We start from the raw sequence: 22,357 nt of genomic DNA, 5'->3' as shown, positions 1-22,357 counted from the left end.
TGATATCAGTTTTATATCTATAAGTTCTAATTTTCTTCTGAGTTCTAAGTTAGAACAAACTAAATCCTTGATTGGCTGTGATAAGTTCAACTTGAGTTATTATTTTTCATATCAAGGTACAATCATTGAAGCTTCCTGCTCTTCCATGACTTAGTTTTTCTTTATTCTCATTTATATTGTGTGTAGATTGTTGCTTTGTGACTCTCACATAGAGCACAAATACCTCCAGATTCTTGTGGTCCATTTTACAAAATTAACTACAGGGAGAAGTTGAATCATGAGTACAGTTTGAAACTTTCAGGCAGATTATTTTCTGTTCTAAAGAGTCAGTATTTTCTGTTGAATATTTCTCCATTGTTTCACATTTTATTTATTTCTCTTTTCTTGATTAGGTGAGTTTTCTCTTCACATCATCTTTGATAATTTTTTTTTTTTCACTTTTAAAGTAAACCTACATCAATGAAACACTCCTTTCCATCCATACAGTCAGCAGTCCTTCTGTTTTCATTAACAAATGATTATTTATTTTTACACGGCCTTCACACCAAGTCTTGTATATTTTCATTTCATCTCTTCAAGTTACTGTCTTTCCTTCTCTGTATTAGGTTCTAAAATCTCAGATTGTTTCAGAGATCAGGTAAATGAGGTAGGTTTATCCTTGAGTTACTGTAGATGTTTCTATAAAAATTATGTAAGAATTATTTTAATTTAAAAAGTTACATAATTAATAATTTAAACGGGGAAAAAAAAATTTAGTAACAATATTTAATTGTATTTTTTGATGTTACAGTTAATATGTTGCTCTATTACTAGTTAAAACCTTTTTTTTTTAGTGTTTGTGCAAAGGGTTAACTATGAAAACATTTTGGAACTTGTTATTATGTACAATATAAAATTAATACTGCAACCTTTGATTTTCTAGACTAATGGTGATCAATCAGCCAGTGAAAATTCAGAAATAGAACTTGAAGTAAGGTCTGATGATGTAAGTAATGGAAAGTAATGATATATACCACTTTAAGTATGATCTGATGATGTGAGTGATGGAAATAATGATATATACCGCTTGAAGTATGATCTGATGATGTGAGTGATGGAAAGTAATGATATATACCACTTGAAGTATGATCTGATGATGTGAGTGATGGAAAGTAATGATATATACCACTTGAAGTATGATCTGATGATGTGAGTGATGGAAAGTAATGATATATACAACTTGAAGTATGATCTGATGATGTGAGTGATGGAAAGTAATGATATATACCACTTGAAGTATGATCTGATGATGTGAGTGATGGAAAGTAATGAAATACCACTTGAAGTATGATGATGATGTGAGTGATGGAAAGTAATGATATATACCACTTGAAGTATGATCTGATGATGTGAGTGATGGAAAGTAATGATATATACCACTTGAAGTATGATCTGATGATGAGTGATGATGTGAGTGATGGAAAGTAATGATATATACAACTTGAATGGAAAGTAATGATATATACAACTTGGAAGTATTTTCTGATGACGTAAATATATGAAATATATATATATACTATATATGATGGAAGTGTATGATATGCTGCAAAAGGTTTCCACCTATTTTTGTGTATTTCATATTTTGGAGGTATGTGTCTTTAAATATATATATATATATATAGAGAGAGAGAGAGAGAGGGGATGTAGTTAATGTCAATTAGTTGTTAGAATCTACTCGCTATTTCATCAATAGTTATTGTTTATAAAACAATGTGCATGAACTCAGGAATTAGATTCTAAAAGAGTGAAATAGAAAAGTATCAAATTCTGGATGAGCTTAGCATTGTTGGGACTACACCTTTTTTCACCTTTAAAATTGTTATTTTGAACCCCAGAAAGGGCAGTTGCCTCTTACACCCTATGGAACCAACTATCTTGCTATTAATATCTGTCTATTCTGAAGATTAATCACGTTCATGATGTATATACAACTTGAAGTAAGGTTTGAGATGTAAAATTCAAAGAAATACATACCACAAAAATGGCAGAATTTTACTTGTCTCAGACAATATGATGTATGATAAATTATGTTCATAGTTGCAAGATGTTCAAATATATCACATATAATTTTGTTTGTACTTAACTGTTTAGAAAAATACCAGAGGTAGTTGTCTTGTGTGATATTCAAATGTGAATCTGTGTTTGTATTAGTTTCAAAAACTAAATATTTTCAAAGAGTTTAAACAACAAAGATCACTCAAGTAAGTTATAAAAATATTTGAAGCTATTAAAAAAATACAAAAGACTTTTTGATGGATGGAAGCAACAACTACAACTCAAAACCACGGTTTGTCCAGAACAGAGGTACAATGTAAAGAAACTCTGCCTGATCAAAATAAAACACTTCTGAGCTTTGTATAAAAACAAGTTTTATTTAATTATTTATTATTTTCTATTTAATTTATTATTATGCATCCATTAATTTAATTTAAGTAATGTGCTATTTATGTTTATAGTTGTTGACTAACAACATCTAATGAGTAGTCTGTTTACTTTTTTGTCCATAGAGGGACAATGGTAAATCTGTTGACTTACAACATTAAAATTTGGGATTCAGTTTCCCTCGGTGAATACAGTAGAAACCTGGTATGGCCTGGTGGTTAGGGCACTTGCAGTCTGAGGGTTGCAGGTTGGAATTCCTGTTGCCGAATGTGCTCTCCCTTTCAGCCATGGGAGTGTTATAATATGATAATCAATCCTACCATTCATTGGTAAAAGAGAAGCCTAAGAGTAGTTATTGGTGGGTGTTGTTGACTAGCTGTCTATAGCTGCTATATTAGGGGCAGTTAGCACAGGTAACCCTTCTGTAGCTTTGTACAAAATAAGGAAAAAAAAACCAGCTTATCCCTTATTTCTATGTTTAGTATGCATAGCCTTTTTTTTTTTTGCTAATGCACTGATAGACTTATTACTGATGTAGAATGGTTTTGTTTAATCATATTACTTATAAGAATTCTTTAAGTCATATCAAATACTTAGAAGTAACCCAGTTGTTGTTTTTTTTACAACAATTTATATAAAAATTTTAGTATGAAAAATATTAGCTACGTTTCAATTAGTTCAAGCCAAATCATATCTGGATGCTGTATTTAGGAATTTTTTACATTATAATGCAAAGTACAAGTAAAGTGTGTGGAACATTTTAATTCTATTGGTTTTTTTTTTTTTTTTTTGTGTACAGACGGTTGAAAAACTGAAGTTAATGGCTCTTTCTAAACTAGAATTGAAAAATTCCGTGTATAGACTTCGTAAGCATCCTGAAAACATCTGGAGAAAACCACCTTGTGAGTTTTTAACAACAATGTTTCAGTGTTTTTATTTCAGGGTATAATGAATATTAAGGCTTGGTACGGCCAGGTGGTTAGTTTGGTTGACTTGCAATCTGATCAGTGTTGTGGGTTTGAATCCCATCCCACCAAACATGCTCACATTTTCCATCATGGGTATGTTACAGTCCCACTATTCATTGATAAAAAGTAGCTCAAAAGTTGGTGGTGGAGTGACTCACTGCCTTTCCTATAGTCTTTCACTGCTAAATTAGGGACAGCTGGTGCAGGTAGCCTTTATGTTGCTTTGTGCAAAATTCCAAACAAACAAACAATAAATATGATTCTTGTTGTCATTGCACATGAATAGTAAGTAAGTTTTTAGAATTAAGTTTCAAACTCATTTAGTTTTCTTCAGTTTCTCTCTGTATCATGAATATTTTGTACTCCCACAGTAGACATTGCAGATGACCTTATGTGGTTTTGCTCAAAAGCAAACTGTCTGGAATATAGAACATTTTGGGACCATCATTCTCTGAATACTACAAGAAAAAGAATGAGCAACAATAAGGCTTGGTCATCATTTCTTATAAAATTGAAATTTATGAGTAACTTGAGTATTTTCTTACAATGAAACTCCAATAATGTAGCTCATACTAACAGGATAACCATTTCTTTCCAAATGCATTTTCCAGATAATGTACCTCTTTATCCAGCCTTTTTTCTTAACTACAATTAGTTATTTTCCAGTTGCCAATAAAATTGCTATAATCATTATTTTTTGAGGTTTGTGATGACTTTTTGATCTTATAATTTGAATACATGCTATTCTGTTTGCTGTTATTAAGTTTATCAATGGTCATGCTATTAAATACTGAATCATTCAGTGTTTGTGTATACAGACTGTTGTAATCACTTTTGTTCAGTATTGTTATAGTATTTTAATTAAATACTATTAGCCAGTTATATTGAGTAGTATCATTTATTTTGTCAGAATATTCATATTTAAGGACTTAAGTATCACATGTTTTTGATGTATTTTAAACTGGTGAACTGAAAATGGGTAGTTTTATTAGCAGTGAAAAACAAATGTAGCAATTTAAATTTTTATGCTTGGAAGAAAGCAGGAAGTGTGACATATCAGCTGGGTAGTAATGTTACTGGAAAATAAAAGGAAGTGTGTTTCTGTTCTAGGACCTTATCAAAAGCAAGCTAGACTAGGATACTGATGCTATATTTAAAATACTAGTTTTACACACTTCTCTTTTGAAATCAATAATGGACAAATCAATAGGAGAGTGGGGAAAAATTGTCTAGTTTTTATTGTGATTTCTTTCACAAACCTTAAGCTCACTGGTGTTCAAAACCCAGATTTTTAATTGTATATGCAGGAGAAAAGAATTTAAGTGCTATTATTAAAGACTTTTTATTGATGTTGTGTTATTCTTCTTATTGTATTGGTTAGCATTAGAAAACTAGTTTGGAGTGAAAAATGGTTTTATATTGAATAGTGCATGACAGTGACACACTGAAGGATGCTGGGATCTGTGATGGCACTTTGATCATTTTAGAAGATGGTAGTCCTCCAAAAAGTGATGAGGTAACAAATGATAACATTATCACAAATGTCTATAATATTGTTTCTCTATCACTTATTGTTTAAATTATTATAAGCAAAATATCATTTATCTTAAAGTGATGGTTGAAAGGAATTGGAAGAGAGGGTTGCAAATAACAGCAAGCAGAATTTCGGTGGATGAAATCCATCATTGTGTTGTTCTTTCCATTCTATTGCATATTTTTTACAGAAACTGGACAATGTAGACCAGCAGACCCTCTTCAACTTCTTTACTGTATTGGTGGACCACTTCCTGTTAAAAGTAGATTTTATCATGTGTAACTAGTGTATCATTTGTATTTTACTATCTTCACAAATTTATTTTAGTTTTAAGAAAAGAACAATAAAAAGATATTTAAATGTGGAAAGTTAAAGAAAATCTTACAAGTTACTTTAATGTGAACAATGAAACTGCTTTGTTTAAACAAGCTTGTGAATGTCTGGTAGTTTGAAACGAAGATCCAGTTACACTTTTATTTCTATACTTCTGTTTTATATGTCAATCCAACTGGAAATCAACTGTCTTGTTCTTTGCAATTGACAGGCAAAGATGCCAGGTGCACAACGAATTTATATAATTCAGGTTATGTTAATTACAATTATTAATTTGGGACTTGTATATGGTACTATGTTAGTTTTATAATGTCTTAGCATTTCAGTTTACTTATGTTACTCATTCAGTAAATGATAATTTCATAAATTTGGTGTATCACTGCAGACTACAATTTGGAAACTTCTGATCTAGATTATTTTGACTTCAGGTCAATAGACCTTGTATAATTTAATGTTATTTTGTTATGTAGATAACTCTGTTCTTCAGTGTTGGAGCTGAAGCTGGCGACCAGGCAGACTTTGAGGTGAATGTTGAGAAACAGGCTTCAGTATCTCACTGTCTTAAATCTATGCTTTGTACAGCAGAAATAGAAGGTAAGTAGCAACTCAGTTTATCTTGGCTTCTGTTCTGGTCTGTAGAAGCATAACTTAATTAAAGATAAAGAAAACAAGCTAATGTTTATTAGATTAAAACAGGTTGACATAATTATGACAAACAGAACTAATTCAGTGTGTTACTTTTTTATTAACCTTCTTATTTATGTCAACAGACCACAGTTTTATAAAGACTATTGTATATCTAGTCATCTTTTTATGGCCCATGACTCTCTTGTTGCATTTCATTCAACATGTAGTGCTTAAATTTGAACTCTTGTGAGAGGATTACAGAAGTTACCAATACAAAGATCTTTTTCTCTCAAAATTTAAGAGACCATGAAGTGTTTGAATAAAAGGAATACCTGCAGTGTAGAACCATATTGGTAAAGCATGAAGGTGTGGTTTCAGTAGGGATAAATTAGACTAATTCATGATGACCAACTATAAACTGCACAAGAGAAATGGTGAAAAAAGTAAGTAACACAAGCATACAATGGCTTGTTGGAGCTAAAGTAGAAAATTTCTATAATTAAGATAATTCACGTGGATTTATGTCCATAAAAGTGACACAGGCCGTATTTGCAAGTTTTTTTTTTGAAACACTGATCTGAATGGAAGTGTTAAAAGTCCTACAAGCAGTGTCATGCTTGTGGCAAGTGAAATTATGTTACCACAATGAATGTTTACTTTAAAGAAATTAGAACAAATTCTGGACAGTATTTTGTCACTCTGTTGGTGAAACAACATTTTGAAAATAGTACAAAGGTAGTAGGACAATGTTAACCTCATTGTGTTGTGCAAAAGCCTTCTTCAGTGGAAACTATACTGCAGAACAATTGTCTGTAACCAAGGCCATCACAAAGAACACAATCACTGGTGGAAGAATTGGCTGAAAGACCACAAAACTTGTTATTTAATAGCTGTCGTAGATCATGAATATCTCTTTGTATGATTGTATGTTAATTAGAGGGTTGTGGGTCTTTCAGTTGGTTAAAGGAAGAATTATTTAATATGAAAATTAACTTTTAACTGGATTATAAAAAATGTTCAATGCTAGTCAGTTACAAAAAAAAATTACCCTAGTACCAAGTTGTCTGTTATGTTTAAACACCTGAATAGGTTTTATTAATGAAATATAACTGGAACAAAATATAAATGTATTGAAAATGACATTAACCAAAATGGAATTGGCACTTAGTTGTATACTCCAATGAACATAGGCAAATGAGGAAAAAAAAAAAACAATAAAAGAAAACTTAAACACCATATTTTCACCTTTTGATAACTGCAGAGTTGTATAACTTCCATCAGCTGAAAGATATCTACCACTATCCACAAATCTTGGTAAATATGCCATTCTTAAATCATTTTTCCTGAAACATTTCAGTAATTATAAAAAAAATTACTATATGATAATCACCTTAATCAAAAATTTAAAAGAAAAGTTATTTGAATCAGATTTGTGTATATTTCATGTTATCTACTGTTACAGTTTATGTTGGTGGTTACATTTGATGAATAGAAATTCCAGTTTAATCTTGTCAGGCAATATTCAAGAGTTCTGAAATTGTGAAAAGGTATCTTTCTAAAAATCTTTGATTTTTTTGATATATAATAAGTATATATCAAATTGTGAAAGAAAAGGTAAACAAATTATAGACTAATTATAATGCAGTAACAATACTTTAACAATGATTTGTATAATTTCAGGTAAATACTTGTGTTGTTTTTGGTCATGTGAAATGTCTACACTTTTCAGTAAAACTTCTACAGGGATAGAAAAATTTATTTGACAGTTTAGTCTTGTGTTCAATGCTTCATTAAACTTCCAGTTGTACCATGTCATATATATATATATATTTATAGGTTTTATGTCTTATTCAGTTAATACAAGTTTTTAATGTTTTGTAGGATTTTCTTGAGATGTTTTGTGTTTCCAGGAGATGGATGGCATATTTGCCGAACTAATTGGTGTGGTGAATCTATGGAACCCTTGCACGATGAAAACACAACTGTTGAAGAAGAAGGTTTACAGCATGGTGACTTTCTTTTATTAGAAGAGGGCCGACTTCCCCCTCATGGTTATTTAACTCTTGCCATATGGCTACACAAAACACCAGAAAGTATCGAGGAACAAGAAAATAAAGTTGAAGACTTATCAAGTGCATTAAAAGGTTAATTCTTTATATGAGTATTCCATAAAAGATGGGGGTGTGTTTGAGTTTTGTTTTGTAGAAGTTGTGGAATTTATGTTACTATTATATTTTACAGTAAATTTTTTAGCTATCATGAAAACTGTAAAAAAGTTTTAATTTCAATATCAAGACATACACTGTTCTAAAAGCACAAATGGAAAAGTTTTGCATTATTTCTATCGGGTAAAATTTGTTTCTTGAAATATTTTGAAGAGCCTTAACATGCATCATTGATTGTAGGTGTCAAAGTTTGAAGTTTTTCGAACAGTTGGATAAATTAAAAGAACTGAAGAAGTTTCTAGCATTTTCAATGCTTTATTTTTACCTAAATTATAGCATAACATGTTGCTTTATTTGGTGGAATAGAGATGTCACTCATTATTAGATACATACATACAAGAAGATGAAGATAGTAGAAAATACATTTTGTTTAAGACTTCATAAGTTGTCAGTGGTTAATAAGAATCATGAAATTTTTCTCTTTTTACAGAAATATGGAATATCATAGATACACCTTCAGGTACATATAAACTTGGAGAAGTAGAAATTTCAGCTGAATCATCTCTTGCAGACTTGAAACATCAGATTCTTACTCTTCCAGCTCTTAGTACCATATCTCTGCCAAATGTTCGTTATTTACGCTTAAGGCATCTGGAAGGTGGTTCTCCAGGAAAAGTCTTAAGAGGTCTTAATAACACACTTCGGTAAGCAGCTTGTTACATCTGAAATCTTTGCATTTAATAGCAGCTTGTTTATAAATTTAGCACAGTTTCATTTCATTTACTGTGCACAAGTAGAAATAATAAGGGAATTATAAAATTTGTGCATGCTTTCAAATTCAGTATAACGGTATTTCCAAATGTCACATTTCAACATTGGTACTTGAAGATGTTCTTAGTTTGAAGTACCCTAATATTGGTTAGAAAAGGGAAGTGGGGTCCCAAACTTTCTATTCACAAAGCCCTTAGAACAACCTACATCCAACCTAAAAATCTATATATGCTAAATACATTAACAGTATTGTGTATTTGCTGTGACTCAAACTTCAGGAACCCCTGGATTAGAAGAAGTGGTGTATGATGCCACTGTAAACTAAATTTTTGAAACAGTAAGACACCACATCTAAGAAGAATATTGGAGATGAACTTCTCATAGGTAATGGAACTGTTAGATAGTTTCTATGGTGTATTGCCATTTATTTTGCTATAAAAAAATAAGTACTGTCTAAAAACTTCACATATATTAATACTCTGAATTATTTTTAAAATGAAAAATAGATTTAATTTATCAAAAGAAATTATCTCGTTCAAGTAAGTGGTTGGCTGGAAAAAAAACAACAAAAAACAGAAAGGTTTTGTCGACTTATCACATATTTAAAATTAGTAGCCAAGATTCACAAAACATTTGTAGTCAGATTAGTATCTGATTTCTGGAGTAATACAAATTTCTAATTACAAACACTAAAATCTTCAAGTCCTCTTGTCTTAGGCCTAACTTTAGTTAAGCCTTGATTAAGTGCAGTCTGTATTCCATAGAGTTAAATCAACACAGTAATCTGTTTACGTTTGCTTTAGTTTAGTTAATACTGTTAATTAATAGACTTAAAATGTTATTCTCCTTAAGAATTTTAAGCTTCTAATATCTTGTACAAAATGTTCAATGAAGTATATTGACATCTACCTTTAGTTAACGTCCCTTGACATGAAGTGCGTGTGCATTTAGATAGTAAGGTATACGTGCATGTTCAGAGCAGACAAATATTGAGTATTATTAATTTGGGGAATTTTATAGATATATATCTTTGTTTTACTTGTCATGGTGTTAATAGTGAAATTGGTAAATTCACTAATTAAAGCTGCAATTCAAATATATATATATTTCTTCAGTGATGTTTAATTAAGATTTAGTTGGTTCATTGGCAAAATTTAATGCCGAATTATAACTTTTCTTGCATATGCATTATCATTTGGCTTGTTTTTTTTATCTTCTTACACTTACATTGAACTTACCATATCATGGTAAGACTATTTACAACATTAGGCAGGAATTACTAAATACATTACATACTGTATGTAGGATTTAATAGAATTCCTCTAATCTACTAATAAACCTCTCTGACAAGTAATAACTCAAATGCTGTGTGAGATTGAGATATGAAAACAGGAGAGATTAAGGTTTTTTCATTTTAAATTATTCCAGTTCATTAATATTAGTATTATAATTATCATCATCTATATTAGATAATTTAAATATGTACTTAAAGGAACATAAAAGTTGAAATTTTACAGTGGAATGTCTTTGTTGTATATTTGCCTTCTCCTTGAAATTTCATCTTAGAAAAATGTAGGATCACAGAAGAAAAAAAACAACTATGTTTTAAACCTTTGTATATACAGTTTTCATTGGGTATTGTCTGAATATAATACTGGTATTTTAGCAAATTACACAAATACTGAATACATGTCTACAGTTAGTAAAAACAAACAAGCCTTCTTCATTCAGATTTCTTTTCATGAAACCAAATTACCAATGTTCATTTTGAAAGTGAATTTTATAACATGTTAATTATTTATAGAAATAGAATCTTGTTTGTCTATCAATGTTTCAACAGCTTCAGTTTAATCTAAGACCCATATAACAGTTAGAATTTCACTACAGTGTATTAGACTTTACAGAATGTCACTGAACACATTTTTTCATTTATATTCATGGTCATTTTTAGAACATCTTTACTACAAATGTTCTTGTACTTTAAAGGCTTTTGTTTTTAAAACTATGCACTCATAATTTTCCCTTTATCTCTAGAAAACTAAAATTGACTAATCACCAGAACTTATGTCTTCAACTCCTTGTAAAAGATGAAGATTTGTTGTGAGTATCTGTTTGTTTTACTGTGTTTTACTTCAAAAATGAAATATAAGTTTACCTGACATTAAAGTATTTATTTTATCGATACTAGATATACAATGAAATAACTTGTTTAATGTTTCCTGACCAAGTACAAATATGTTGAATTATCAGAAGTATGTGATTTAGTACAGTATCTTTTATTTACCTATGCTGAGATTTCAGAAGAGTTTGAAACTTTATAGGGGTTATGTGAACTTCAATGATATTTGAGTAACAAACCTAAAAGCCTTTATTGTTTTATGATGTTTGTGATCTAAGAAAGAGTTGCTTTAAATATAATTCACAAATTTGTGTTATAGCTTGGCAGTAATTGTAATTCATGTGTATAGTTCTTTACCGTAAGGTTGTTAAATGTTATAGCATTTAATCATGGAAAATAAAATTCAGTCACTAAGTTATTCATTATCTAGTAATTGTTTAATGGTGACTATTAGTTTACTGTCATTTGTTGAGTACAAATGGTACTTTTAATCTTTCTTTAACAGACAGCATGATATTCTGTTAAACATTTGCCGAAGTATTCCTGACACTCGATGCCACACTCCTCCCGTAGAAATGTTGTGGGCTGCAGGGAAGTCTGCAACATTTCAGCATCTTTGCCAATCTCTTTCGGTCAAACTGGGAATTCCATCAGATAGACTTGTTATGGCAAAACATTTTAAAGAAAAGTTTGAGTGGCTTGTTATAAGTGAAAATGCCAACCATGTAAGTTGTAAATTTTTCTTTCACTCTTGTAACTGTGATATGTGAGGATACTATTTTTTTTTAGAAAAGGTGATGACATGGTTTGGTTACAAATGTTTTCCACCAATACGTTTCTGTAAGGCTGTATTTGACTTTACAAGCATCAATACATTGCAGCATTTACTTTCCAAACTTTCCGTGTGGTTCAAGTTCTTATATTTAATTTTCTAATCACGAGTATAAACTCACTTAAGTTGCTTTAACCCAGTCACTGTCAACTACTAATTTACTTTGTAGCCAATGTAAGTTTTTGCTGTTTCGTTCCAACAATAAAACCAGGTGTGAAATTGTTTGGAACTTTCATAAAGGAACATAGTTTAATAAAGGAAAAGATTGTTACTTTTGATAAATTTAGTGTTTTTTGCATTATTATCTTCAATATCTTTGAAAATTACATTAGGAAATGGTATTTATAAGATATGATTAAGATATATATATATATCTGTTCCAGGATTGAACTTCTTTATTTTTAAATTTCTTACAAACTTTTTTGATCATTTCTAATTGTTTTAATAACTACATACTCTCCTTATGTTTTCAAGTATTATACAACAAAATTAAACTGAACAAACCTTTTGTTTTTTGGACTAGAATTTTATTTTTATATGAATGTACATAAAAAAAACATTTTAATTTTATTTTAAGTTTATACTTCATTGCAGCCATATTTTTATTGTGCCATAAAAATCATGAGGTTATTAGAGTGAACATTTGCCATAAAAAGTTTATATTGACTCATTTCTTTGTATGTTATTTCACTACACAGACAGTACTAATGGCCACAACAAATGAATATGTATAATAACTTACCATACATTTAGCTTGAATAAAACTGCCTGATTCTAGTTAGAAGTGATTACGAAAGGATTCATATACCATAAATTATAAAAAAAAAAATCACTTTGCACCACTTAAAATATCAGTCTGGATCACATTCCTCTCAGTATAGACAAGATTTGTATTGGAATTTGAAACTTAAGTTCTTTAGTATATTGACACTCCAGTGGTGAAAATGTCATAACGCCCCAGTATTATTGAGATGAGTGTTTATAGTCTGTTCCACCACAAACATGCGAGTTTTAAACCATTTGCAAAATATCAGAATAAGCTTTTATTTCTGACTGTTTTAATTCCCATATTTCCTGGCATGTAAGACACTATTTTTTCCTCTCAAAAATTTACCCTGCTTCTTCCAGGTCAAAGGTTACATTGCTCATAGGCTTAAACCTAAGCCTAGAGGATGCATTTTGATACTAGATTGTAATCCAAGCCCCTCTATAATACCCAAAATAAAATGTACAAGTTACTTAGCATTAAATAACAAATAAACAAGAGGCCACGATACATATGGTGCTGTAATACCGATGCCCTTTTTAACACCTCAGGCTTAGAATGGCATTACTTACTAGTAATAATACAGATATTCCACTTTTAAAGGTAACTATGATAATCACACATCTCACAGAAAACGAGAAGTGGGCAATAGGATATATGTACCATAAGTCACTAAACAATCCACAAAACACCTTTGTGAGATTGGTGGAAGTGCTGTAACCTTATTCTTATGTTCAATTTTTTTTTCTTTCAAAATTTAGCTAATCAAAATTGGGTTGTGTTTTTAACGGTGGGATATACAGTATATCAAAAGCAATAGCATTAGAAATGTGGGTGTTACAACAAAGTGAAGATACGAAGAAAGAAAAATATAAAATTCTTACGTGGTAGTTGTAGTACATACAAATCACACAAGGTTATTATATTTTATTATGAACTAAAAACTGCTAATTTAAATGCAAAAAAATATCAATCACAAACTTTTACATTTCAAAGTGCTAAGCCTAATTTGTTCAGTATATCTTAACCTTAACATTCATGGATCAACTTCTTTCCTAAAAATATATCCATTTTGAGTTAATTTTTTCAACTTAATGATTAATATGTAAATAGATATGCAATAAAGTGTGACTTAAGCTACTGTAAAAAAATAAAAATCACATACATTGCACAAAGTTTTTCGAGAAGCAAATTTTCTTTACTTTTAAAGAAAAGTACTATTGGCCAGTACTTTTATGCTACTATTTACAAAAGTAACATCTGAAATCCAATAAAAGATGAATTCTCTATCATTTTTGTTTGATTTGCGTATGCAATTTAGCCCCAGGAGGTAAGGAGTTAATTCCTGGTTCGTATCAATGAATCATTAATTTTATTCATTAAACATCAACATAATATCATGGTAGAATTTGATTTTGTCAGTTTTTCATTGCATAATTACTGTAATTCTGTACCTATTTTACTTCTTATTTGTAAATAAGTAGCTCAATTGGATCTTAGTATTCTTGCAATGCTGTATCTGCAACAGGTAGCATAGAAAGCTGGTCTGCTATTTTTGTTAAAAATTTAACAACCTGAAGATTTTGTTGTAATACCATTTCATCTTCACTGTTGTTATCCTGATACTAAATTATATCAACATTAAACATGAATTAATTGAGATGCTACTTTAAAATATCAGACCAAATCTCTACATGCATTTCAAGTTAGTCACTTGAAAACTTCATCGACAAAATTTGCTTACTGTAAGATTAAAGAAATGATAGTTGTACCAGAAGAATATTTTTGTAAAAATTATTTGTGTACTAACCCATCTTGTGGAGATGCTTGACTGGTTGAGAGTTGAAGTACCTTTTAATTGCTACACCACTATCTGGTTGAATCTTTATATATATAATTTTGTGCAAAGGTACATGAAGGCTATCTGTCTGTAATTTAGTAGTGCAAGACTGGAGGGAAGGCAGCTAGTCATCACTATCCACTGCCAACTCTTGGGTTGCTCTTTTTGCCAATGAATAGTGGGATTGACTTTAACATTATATAAAATTATGAGACCCCCATGTCTGAAAGGGCAGATATTTTTCGTTTGATAGGGATTTGAATTTGCGACTCTCGGATCATGAGTTGAGCGTCTTAACCACTTAGCCCTGCTGGGCCCTTTGAAATTTGAAAGATTCAAATTCAACTCACTCATTTTGTTAATTTTTTTTTATTCTTTTGATTGGAATGACCACTGTAGAAGATAAAAAAGAACTCAAAATTTACTGAATGGTTATTATTTCATGTTATAAAAACTAAATATAAATTTTTTTTTCAGTGGAGAAAAGTTTTCCATGCACCCTGCATTTGGATATCAACATACTGAGTGCTACTAAAGTACCAAAATTTGTTTTTTTCCTACTCTGTAAGCAGTTAAGCAGCTCTACAAGTCTAGTTTGTAGACAAAATCAAGAGTATTTTGAAACACACATACATCAAACTTTTAAATGTTACATTTTTTAATACCAAAAGCTGAAGAAGCAATGAAAATGGCACTACACTGAGAAAATCATTAGTACTATTAGGATTTTGTCAAGACCATAAACTAGAAAACAAAGCATCAGCAAGACATGCTAAACCTTAATCTATGTAAAACAGCAAAATAAGTTTCATTTTAGAGTTTATCTTGTTTCAAACTAGAACCCCATAAAAAGGAAAAAACAGTGAAACATATAGTTTAATTGGCTGTTACTTTTAACATTATTAGATTTAATTCAATCCTTTTTGGACAGGTGGTTCAAACAATGGATATGATATAACTGCATATATATACATTTAATTACGAATAAATCTTGGAGTTGTGTAGTTTGATGTACTATACTCTAAACAAAAGTTACAAATGTGATTTTAAACTAGGAAAACTATAATTTGCAACAAGTGAGGAATGCCCTGTAAAATATAAATGCAGCATCTAAAAAGATCTAGATCAGTAACCATAAAAAAAGAAATATAGAGCATGATATTTTTATAAACAGATTATAATGAGGTTAAGTTGTTATGTGGGTTAACATTTTTTTCAAGTTAGCTGTATTTCAATAAATTAAATAACCTTGTTAATGAGTTACTGAATTATTATTATTAAACAAATTAGCCATTTTGAGAATTTTTAAAGTTATCTTCAGGCAAAGTACATTTTGTAAACATGAAAGCTCAAGTATTTAGTATAAAGTATATACGTTGCAAGCTCTGAATGCATTTGAAATGTTTTTGTTGTAGCACAAAAGTAGATCACCTAAGAGGTGGGGAAATAAGAAAATTCATTTACGGCTTGCTCCCTTTTCACTGAAAGATGGTGACCTTCTAGGAATCAAGGTAAGCTTGTGTTTAAAAAAAAATCAGTCTTCTGTTGTCAAAAACTGTCTTTAATTCTTTTAATAGTGAAAGAAGTTTTGTTCTTATTTAGAATTATGTTTTGCCTAAGATTGTGTTTCCCTAGGATATTCTTTATGATCCTGGAGGAAAGGATGACTTTTCCACCATGGAAGATGATGAAGGAAAGAGGATGTTAGAAGAGAAAGCACGTGAAAGGTGAAATTTTTAAAATTATTATCATCCACAAATAGCAACATTACAATTTCCCTTGGTTTTAGAAGTAAATTATCTTAAGGTAGACATGTTCATTTCAATGAGTGGCTTGATTAGTTATAAAGTTGCAATATTAAGAAACAATATGATAAAATGTTTAAGCGAGGAAAAATTATATTTATAGGATAGAATGGGTTTATTTTGAAACTTACTGGGCTTTGCGTTGTGAGGTATCAATAGTTTTCCTTAGATCAGTTTTAAAAGCAACAGCATTCCCTCAAAAATTTTATTGCCATTTTGTTAAGTGGGAATACTGCACTTCTGTATTATACCATATTTTATTCATGTTTGTACTGACTGTTTTAATTCAGTAACAGTCAGGCATATAAATTTTCTATTGAACTTTTAATCTCTACCTTGCATTGTAATAACTAATATTCTCTCAATAGACGACAAAATGAAACTGCCACCCTGGATGGAAATAATCCTAGTTGTTGCAAGCAGCCAGAAATGGGGATTACAATACATGTGGATAATTTTAGTTGATTCATGGAGACTGTAGTTCTGCATTATGTGACTTCTTTAAATAAAGTTAAGAACCAAATGCTATGTTTGAATAGGGTTATAACTTAAAGTTCATACAGTGTATCAGCTTTGTACCTTTTGTGCATTTTTCAGATTAATTAACATGCTATTCCCACAAAAAGAGCAAAACTTGATTTCTATTTTATTGCAGAAAATGTTTTAACAGGTAACTTGCCCCTAAACACGTGATGTATAGGTTATTCTTTCTTAGCGACATGTTTGAAGTTTTGATATTTACTATCCATAAAGGTGATTTTACTGTGAATAAAATTTGCCAGTCAAAGATCTCTTAAAAACTGCTTTGTTGTACCAACATTTTGCAGTATTGAACTATGGCCATGGTTTATAATAGGAATTCCCCAGGATTTCATAAAAATTATAGAATACAAAGGAAAAACCAGTCTTTCTGTTGCAATGGCTAAGGCTGCTAAATGTATTTAGAAGTTGCAAAAAAATTGTTTTGCAAAGTGTTAATATATTTTTTACTTGTTTCATGAGCCACAGGGGGTGATTATTTTATTCAAACTGTCTGTATTTAGGTGTTGATTTGTAAAAGATAAGGATAATTTTTTCACCACTTTCCTAGTTTCTCTTTGAAGCTTACAACTAAAAAATCCTAGTGAAGATTATATGAATAAAGTTGCTATTTATGTACTCTAATAAAATGAAGTTTCTCACTAGCCTAAGAGTAAACATATCTCCAGGCTATTAATTAGATTTACAGCAAAAAAAATGGTTATGACTGCAGTCTATCAGAGGTAATTTTAAAATTGATGCAAGTGCCTTGACTTTTTTCATGCTGAAGAATGTCTGCGAGTCCTTCACTTTTTGCCATCGACAAAATCTGTTGTTTCATATACCCATTATTTGGAAAATTAGAACAATTCTCCACACCTGAGTTTCCAAATTTGTCTTTATGGTTCTCAAGGTTAATTAAAAATTGATATACATCGTCTGCAGTGTGAAGGTATTTTTTTCTAAAATTGTACATACTCAAGGGACTTCATAAAACAACCATTTTTTTTTAAAGTTTCTTGTTACTACGTCAGCAAGTTTTTTAATGATAACCATAGTAGATTTGTTCTACTGATCTTTGTACATTGTGTGCATGTTTCAGTATTATTACTTATTTTGTTTCACACACTTCACAGAGTATATCTAGGTTTTGGTGTAAGTGTTTTTGTACTTTATATGTTTACACAAAACCACCTGACTCCATAATGGTTAAAGCCAAAGCAGCAGTAAGCCATTGAAAAATGGGTAAAGATGTTTCCAATTGGATGTTACTTAACAGATAAATTTTAAAGATTATATTTAAGCCTGCAACTAGGGACAAAGTCTGTGAAAGAGTGTCTATATTATGTTCTTAAGCTACAAATCCATATTTTGACTGTCAACAGTACTTATCAGTTTTAGTGTAGTCAAAATAGATGTGTAGTTTCAGAAAGTAATGTCCAACTTGATTTGAGTAAAATAACAAGACCTTAGTTGGAGGCTTGAAAATAAAGATGAATTAAAATGTTATTCTACACGTTAATGTATGAAGTTATATAATTCTAATTTTTAGTGGAATCAATTTAAAAGTATATGAAAAATAATGTAGAACAGAGAAAGAAGAAACAGTCTACTTGTTTCCCCGGTAGTCTCAAGTTTACTCTTACATGTTTAATTGTAAAAATAGTTTTAAGAATAGTACTAATTTGTTTGATCAGCAAATATTTTCACTGCAAAACTTAGTGAAAGGGAGTTACAAAAGTACAAATTTATTGAGTCATTGTATATGTTATCTAAGGTGTTCTCATTAAAATACGTGTTTTGCAATGTCTGTTTCGTTGTAATTTCTTTTATGGTAGGAGCTGAAATTTAAACTTTTTGTATAAAAAATTTTATTAGAGAATTATTTTTAAATTTAAAGTGTATTAATTCCATAAGGAAATACCCCATTTGTTTTAAAAAAAGCAATATTCTTATCTACTCTTGCTCATTCATTTATTTGTCCATTATTTCTATGCAAAATGAGTAAGGATAACTTCTTAAGCAATTTTAAATATGTTCTTGTCCCAAAATTTAAACAAATTTCAGTGTTTGCTGCAGCTGTTTGTTTTTATATACATTACAAAAAAAACAAACAGGTTAGACATTTTATACAGAATAATTTAATTTCTCCATAGAAAAGGTTTACAGGTACATAGTGGATGAAACTCTAGCCAGATAGTAATATCACTATCGGTTACCTGGCTATTTAAACCTTATCTTAAAGAAACTGATCAATTGTTTAATGGAATGGGCTCTTTCCCAGTCACACAGAATTGGAAAAAAAAAACAATCAAAACGAGGAGAGCTTACTTCTGGGGTGAGGCTCTAATAAAAAAAAACTTTTGTAACAGTATTCATAAAAGATATACCAGTTTTCCTGTGGATGCATTTTTGCCAAGACTGCAATGACCATAACAGTGTAGGATTTACCCGTGTTTGAGTCAACATGCCTCCCAGTGCTATAGGGTTTTGCTGACCTTGGAGTTATGGCACAGAACTGTAATCAGATTCATCTTTAGCCCAATGATTATCCACAACTGGTATATCTAGAAAAGGGGGAAAATATTGGTAAAACATAACTTTTATGGTTCAAGTCTTAAATGGGCAATATACTTAATACAGAACATCTGTTGTTTTGTGTTTAAGATTCCAAAATTTTTTATATTGTGAAATAACCCAATAACAAAACAAAGTTCATTAAATCCCAAATTTTACAACCACCATAATGTAGTAACATAATCTTGCATATGAAGTGGTAATACTGTTCTACTTAACTGACTGACTTTAGCCAGTGGTAAGACAACAGCTTTCATAGAGAAAATCTTCAAATATTATTTCAACACTTCCTTTTCTACAGATGAATATATAAAAATCAATGCAGTCTGTTAAACTGAAATTTTATTTGAAAACAATATATTGTTTTTGAAGTCCAGCATGGTCCATTATGTGACCAATGAAACTACCATAGGATGTGGTATCAAAATAAACTAATAGTGACGTATGGCAGGAGATAAATTGCATTTAACTTCAAGTCATTTTAATACGCTTTCCTGCAAAACATGCAACTCCAAGACGTAGAAACGAGCATTTCATATAGATGTCTTAATATAATAATCGCATCGTAGTGTCGAACATGACAATTTCAGGAAGTGGATAAACTTCTGATTATACTTCTCCATGCCCAATTCAATTATTATAATGAAAAATTGAAATATATCAAGAACACTGACCTTCATTATCATCTCATAACAATTATTTATGTTATTAGTAATTAAACGAGTTTTTTTATCTCTTACCAACTTTGGCCAAGAAAAATGGTTTGCAAAAAAGTACATTTGAAATAAGATGGTCAAACAAATGAGGTAGTAGGCATTTTAGAAAGCATATCTAAGAGCACACACAGCTGCTCATGGGAGTCTTAAACCACATACTAATTCCCTTATTACGAGTTTATAAATTTTCAAAAATGTATTTCGTTAAATGGTCATTTCAGTCCCACCATCTAGCGTTGTTACTTTAGAACTGATAAGAAAAACAATGTTTGTTTCACAACACATTAATCCTAGAATTATTCTTTCTAGTAATAACTAAATTGTTTATGAATCCCTGGAACTGTTTTCAATAGGAATAAGAAACTTGTAAGAGGTCAAATAACAGTTATTAACATGCAAGAAACTGTTTATAAAGGCAGCCAAAGTTGTACTGTAGGTTTACCACTCACTTTTCCCTACAATGTCCTTTTTATAAATTATTTTAATTCATGTTCTTTATAGATGCATGGCTCCATTTGGTTTCATACTTCATGCATTTCAAATAAAATATGAGGAATTTCATTGTTAAAGCTCAAAAATTGTATTTATTGGGGTATAAATATACGAACATGAATAAAGAATGTTTATGGTCAGTTCACACTTTTGAGTGAAACAGAACTTAATTAGTTTGCAAGAGCAAACATGGGCTTTGTTATATTAATTTAGTTAAATTTTAAATTGGCTATCATCAATCCTCATTGGAGAAACTTAAATGTTGTGTGAAACAGTGACATTTAGATTATTTAGCCATCAATGACGAGCTAAAATGCTTCCGATAAAAATCTTAACAAAAAAGTTCCTCCAACAAGTGTATCAAAAATAAATTTCTATACCACATTCACAAAAAGAAAAACAATCATAATAACAGTCAACAATTATGGTCCTACGAATGTTTCAAACATAAAACGAAATAAAACATTTAACCCCTTTCAACCCATCCCAAACTTTAAGCTTTCTACCCTCCCACCCAGTAGTCTCCATAATTCAGATGTTTTGAGTATCCTCATAATGATAGCTTTGCACCAAATATCTGATCAGTAGATAAATCTTCTGAAGTATTGAATTTTTTTTAAACAAAGCAAAGCATCCTTAATTTCTGTATGCCATATTGATAACATTCCAGGTGAAATTCAAATTCTCCTTGGTCATTAGTTAGAAAAACAAAAAATAATGCTTCTGTGTAGCACATTGTTTTAAGAATGTGTTTATGATGCTCATCTTTGGTTTGGAAATGGGAAGGCAGTATTACCATGACGTTAATTCTGTTACAAAACTTAATTGGCTTGGCCTGGACAATGAGATTGTGGGGGTGTTGGTAGAAGCCCATGGCATCCTGGCACATGGGTGACTGTCTGGCTTCGAGTTACTAGGGTTCTGATGTGGTGTTGAGCAGCCTATAAAGATAACCAGTTTAATGTTTATTATTTCCATCAAGGCAACTTTCAAATTGCAACTTTTGCATACTTGGGAAAGAACAAGAATTTAACTAAACATTTTAATTCCCTTACTTGGTATAATGGAGTTCTATATCACAACAACATCATCTATAAACAAATGCATCCTTCTGTACACTTACTTTAGAAAATATTGTGAAGAACAAGAGAAAAGGTCAGCTAAACAAATAATATATACTAACATATAAAAAACATTAAATAGGAGTACAATTTTTACTGTAACAAAACTTTTTGAATAGTTGACTAAGTGAAAGAAAAACTGCAGCTCTTTAGGGTTACTCAAACAAACTAAGAATTTTCTAACTCATTACTCAGGTTTGAACTAGTTTGTAACTTATTTAACTAATTAATAGTTATGAAGTTTAAGGAACTGACATAGATAAAAGTATTATTAAAGCCACATTTTCCTTTGTATTGAAAGTTTTTATTATACACTTGTCTATGCACACTTCCCTTCTCAAATTTTAGAACTTAAATCTTATAAGGTCAAGTGCATTCAACCTCTTTTTCCTCCATTTGAAAACAGTCTAATTATGAAATTGACTGATTATTTTTTTATATTTTAAAAGACAAGTTATGGAATTTGCTTTAGAACAAAATGAGCTATGATGTTAAGGTTATTAAATGGCTTACGTTTAGAATCATTAGTAAAAAAGTAAACTGTTGTATGTGCTCTATTTATCCATTTCATTGCATGGTACGACAAAATAAGAACTTTGATTATAATCAAATTTTGAAGAATGATATAGGACAGTATTGAAACAAGTGTTTACGGGGTCAAATAGAGACAGAGTTAATATAATAATGCAGAAAACAAGGAGGGAACCTGCAACAGTTATGACACCCTTGCAATTCTTTAAGGCAGGAGTAG

At 30.4% G+C, this 22,357-nt stretch overlaps 2 protein-coding genes across 10 annotated transcripts in view; one reads left to right on the top strand and one right to left on the bottom strand.

The window, feature by feature from the left end:
- Positions 1-18,506, top strand: part of LOC143246518 (ubiquitin carboxyl-terminal hydrolase 40-like) — a 76,942-nt gene extending 58,436 nt beyond the window's left edge. For 5 of the 6 annotated variants that reach the window (XM_076493351.1, XM_076493353.1, XM_076493352.1 and 2 more), the window contains exons 21-31: positions 923-985; positions 3,221-3,323; positions 4,817-4,905; positions 5,727-5,850; positions 7,794-8,027; positions 8,539-8,752; positions 10,854-10,919; positions 11,444-11,663; positions 15,792-15,887; positions 16,012-16,103; positions 16,550-18,506. In XM_076493351.1, coding sequence (XP_076349466.1) covers positions 923-985; positions 3,221-3,323; positions 4,817-4,905; positions 5,727-5,850; positions 7,794-8,027; positions 8,539-8,752; positions 10,854-10,919; positions 11,444-11,663; positions 15,792-15,887; positions 16,012-16,103; positions 16,550-16,646 — 1,398 coding nt within the window. In that variant the 3' untranslated portion in view covers positions 16,647-18,506. Of the gene's footprint in view, positions 1-922; positions 986-3,220; positions 3,324-4,816; positions 4,906-5,726; positions 5,851-7,793; positions 8,028-8,538; positions 8,753-10,853; positions 10,920-11,443; positions 11,664-15,791; positions 15,888-15,996; positions 16,104-16,549 lie in introns of those variants that run through there. The other variant, XM_076493354.1, reaches the window with a different exon arrangement.
- A 319-nt stretch (positions 18,507-18,825) lies between these two features.
- The window catches only part of LOC143246517 (insulin-like growth factor 2 mRNA-binding protein 1), a 62,944-nt gene continuing 59,412 nt past the window's right edge, over positions 18,826-22,357 (bottom strand). For 3 of the 4 annotated variants that reach the window (XM_076493348.1, XM_076493344.1, XM_076493346.1), the window contains one exon: positions 18,826-21,426. In XM_076493348.1, the coding sequence (XP_076349463.1) occupies positions 21,307-21,426 (120 nt within the window). In that variant the 3' untranslated portion in view covers positions 18,826-21,306. The remainder of the gene's footprint in view (positions 21,427-22,357) is intronic. The other variant, XM_076493345.1, reaches the window with a different exon arrangement.

This window comes from Tachypleus tridentatus, chromosome 3, assembly GCF_004210375.1.
Source record: "Tachypleus tridentatus isolate NWPU-2018 chromosome 3, ASM421037v1, whole genome shotgun sequence".
Lineage (NCBI taxonomy): Eukaryota > Metazoa > Arthropoda > Merostomata > Xiphosura > Limulidae > Tachypleus > Tachypleus tridentatus.
The sequence above is the reverse complement of the archived record's forward strand: the minus strand, read 5'-3'. Positions and strand labels throughout refer to the sequence as shown.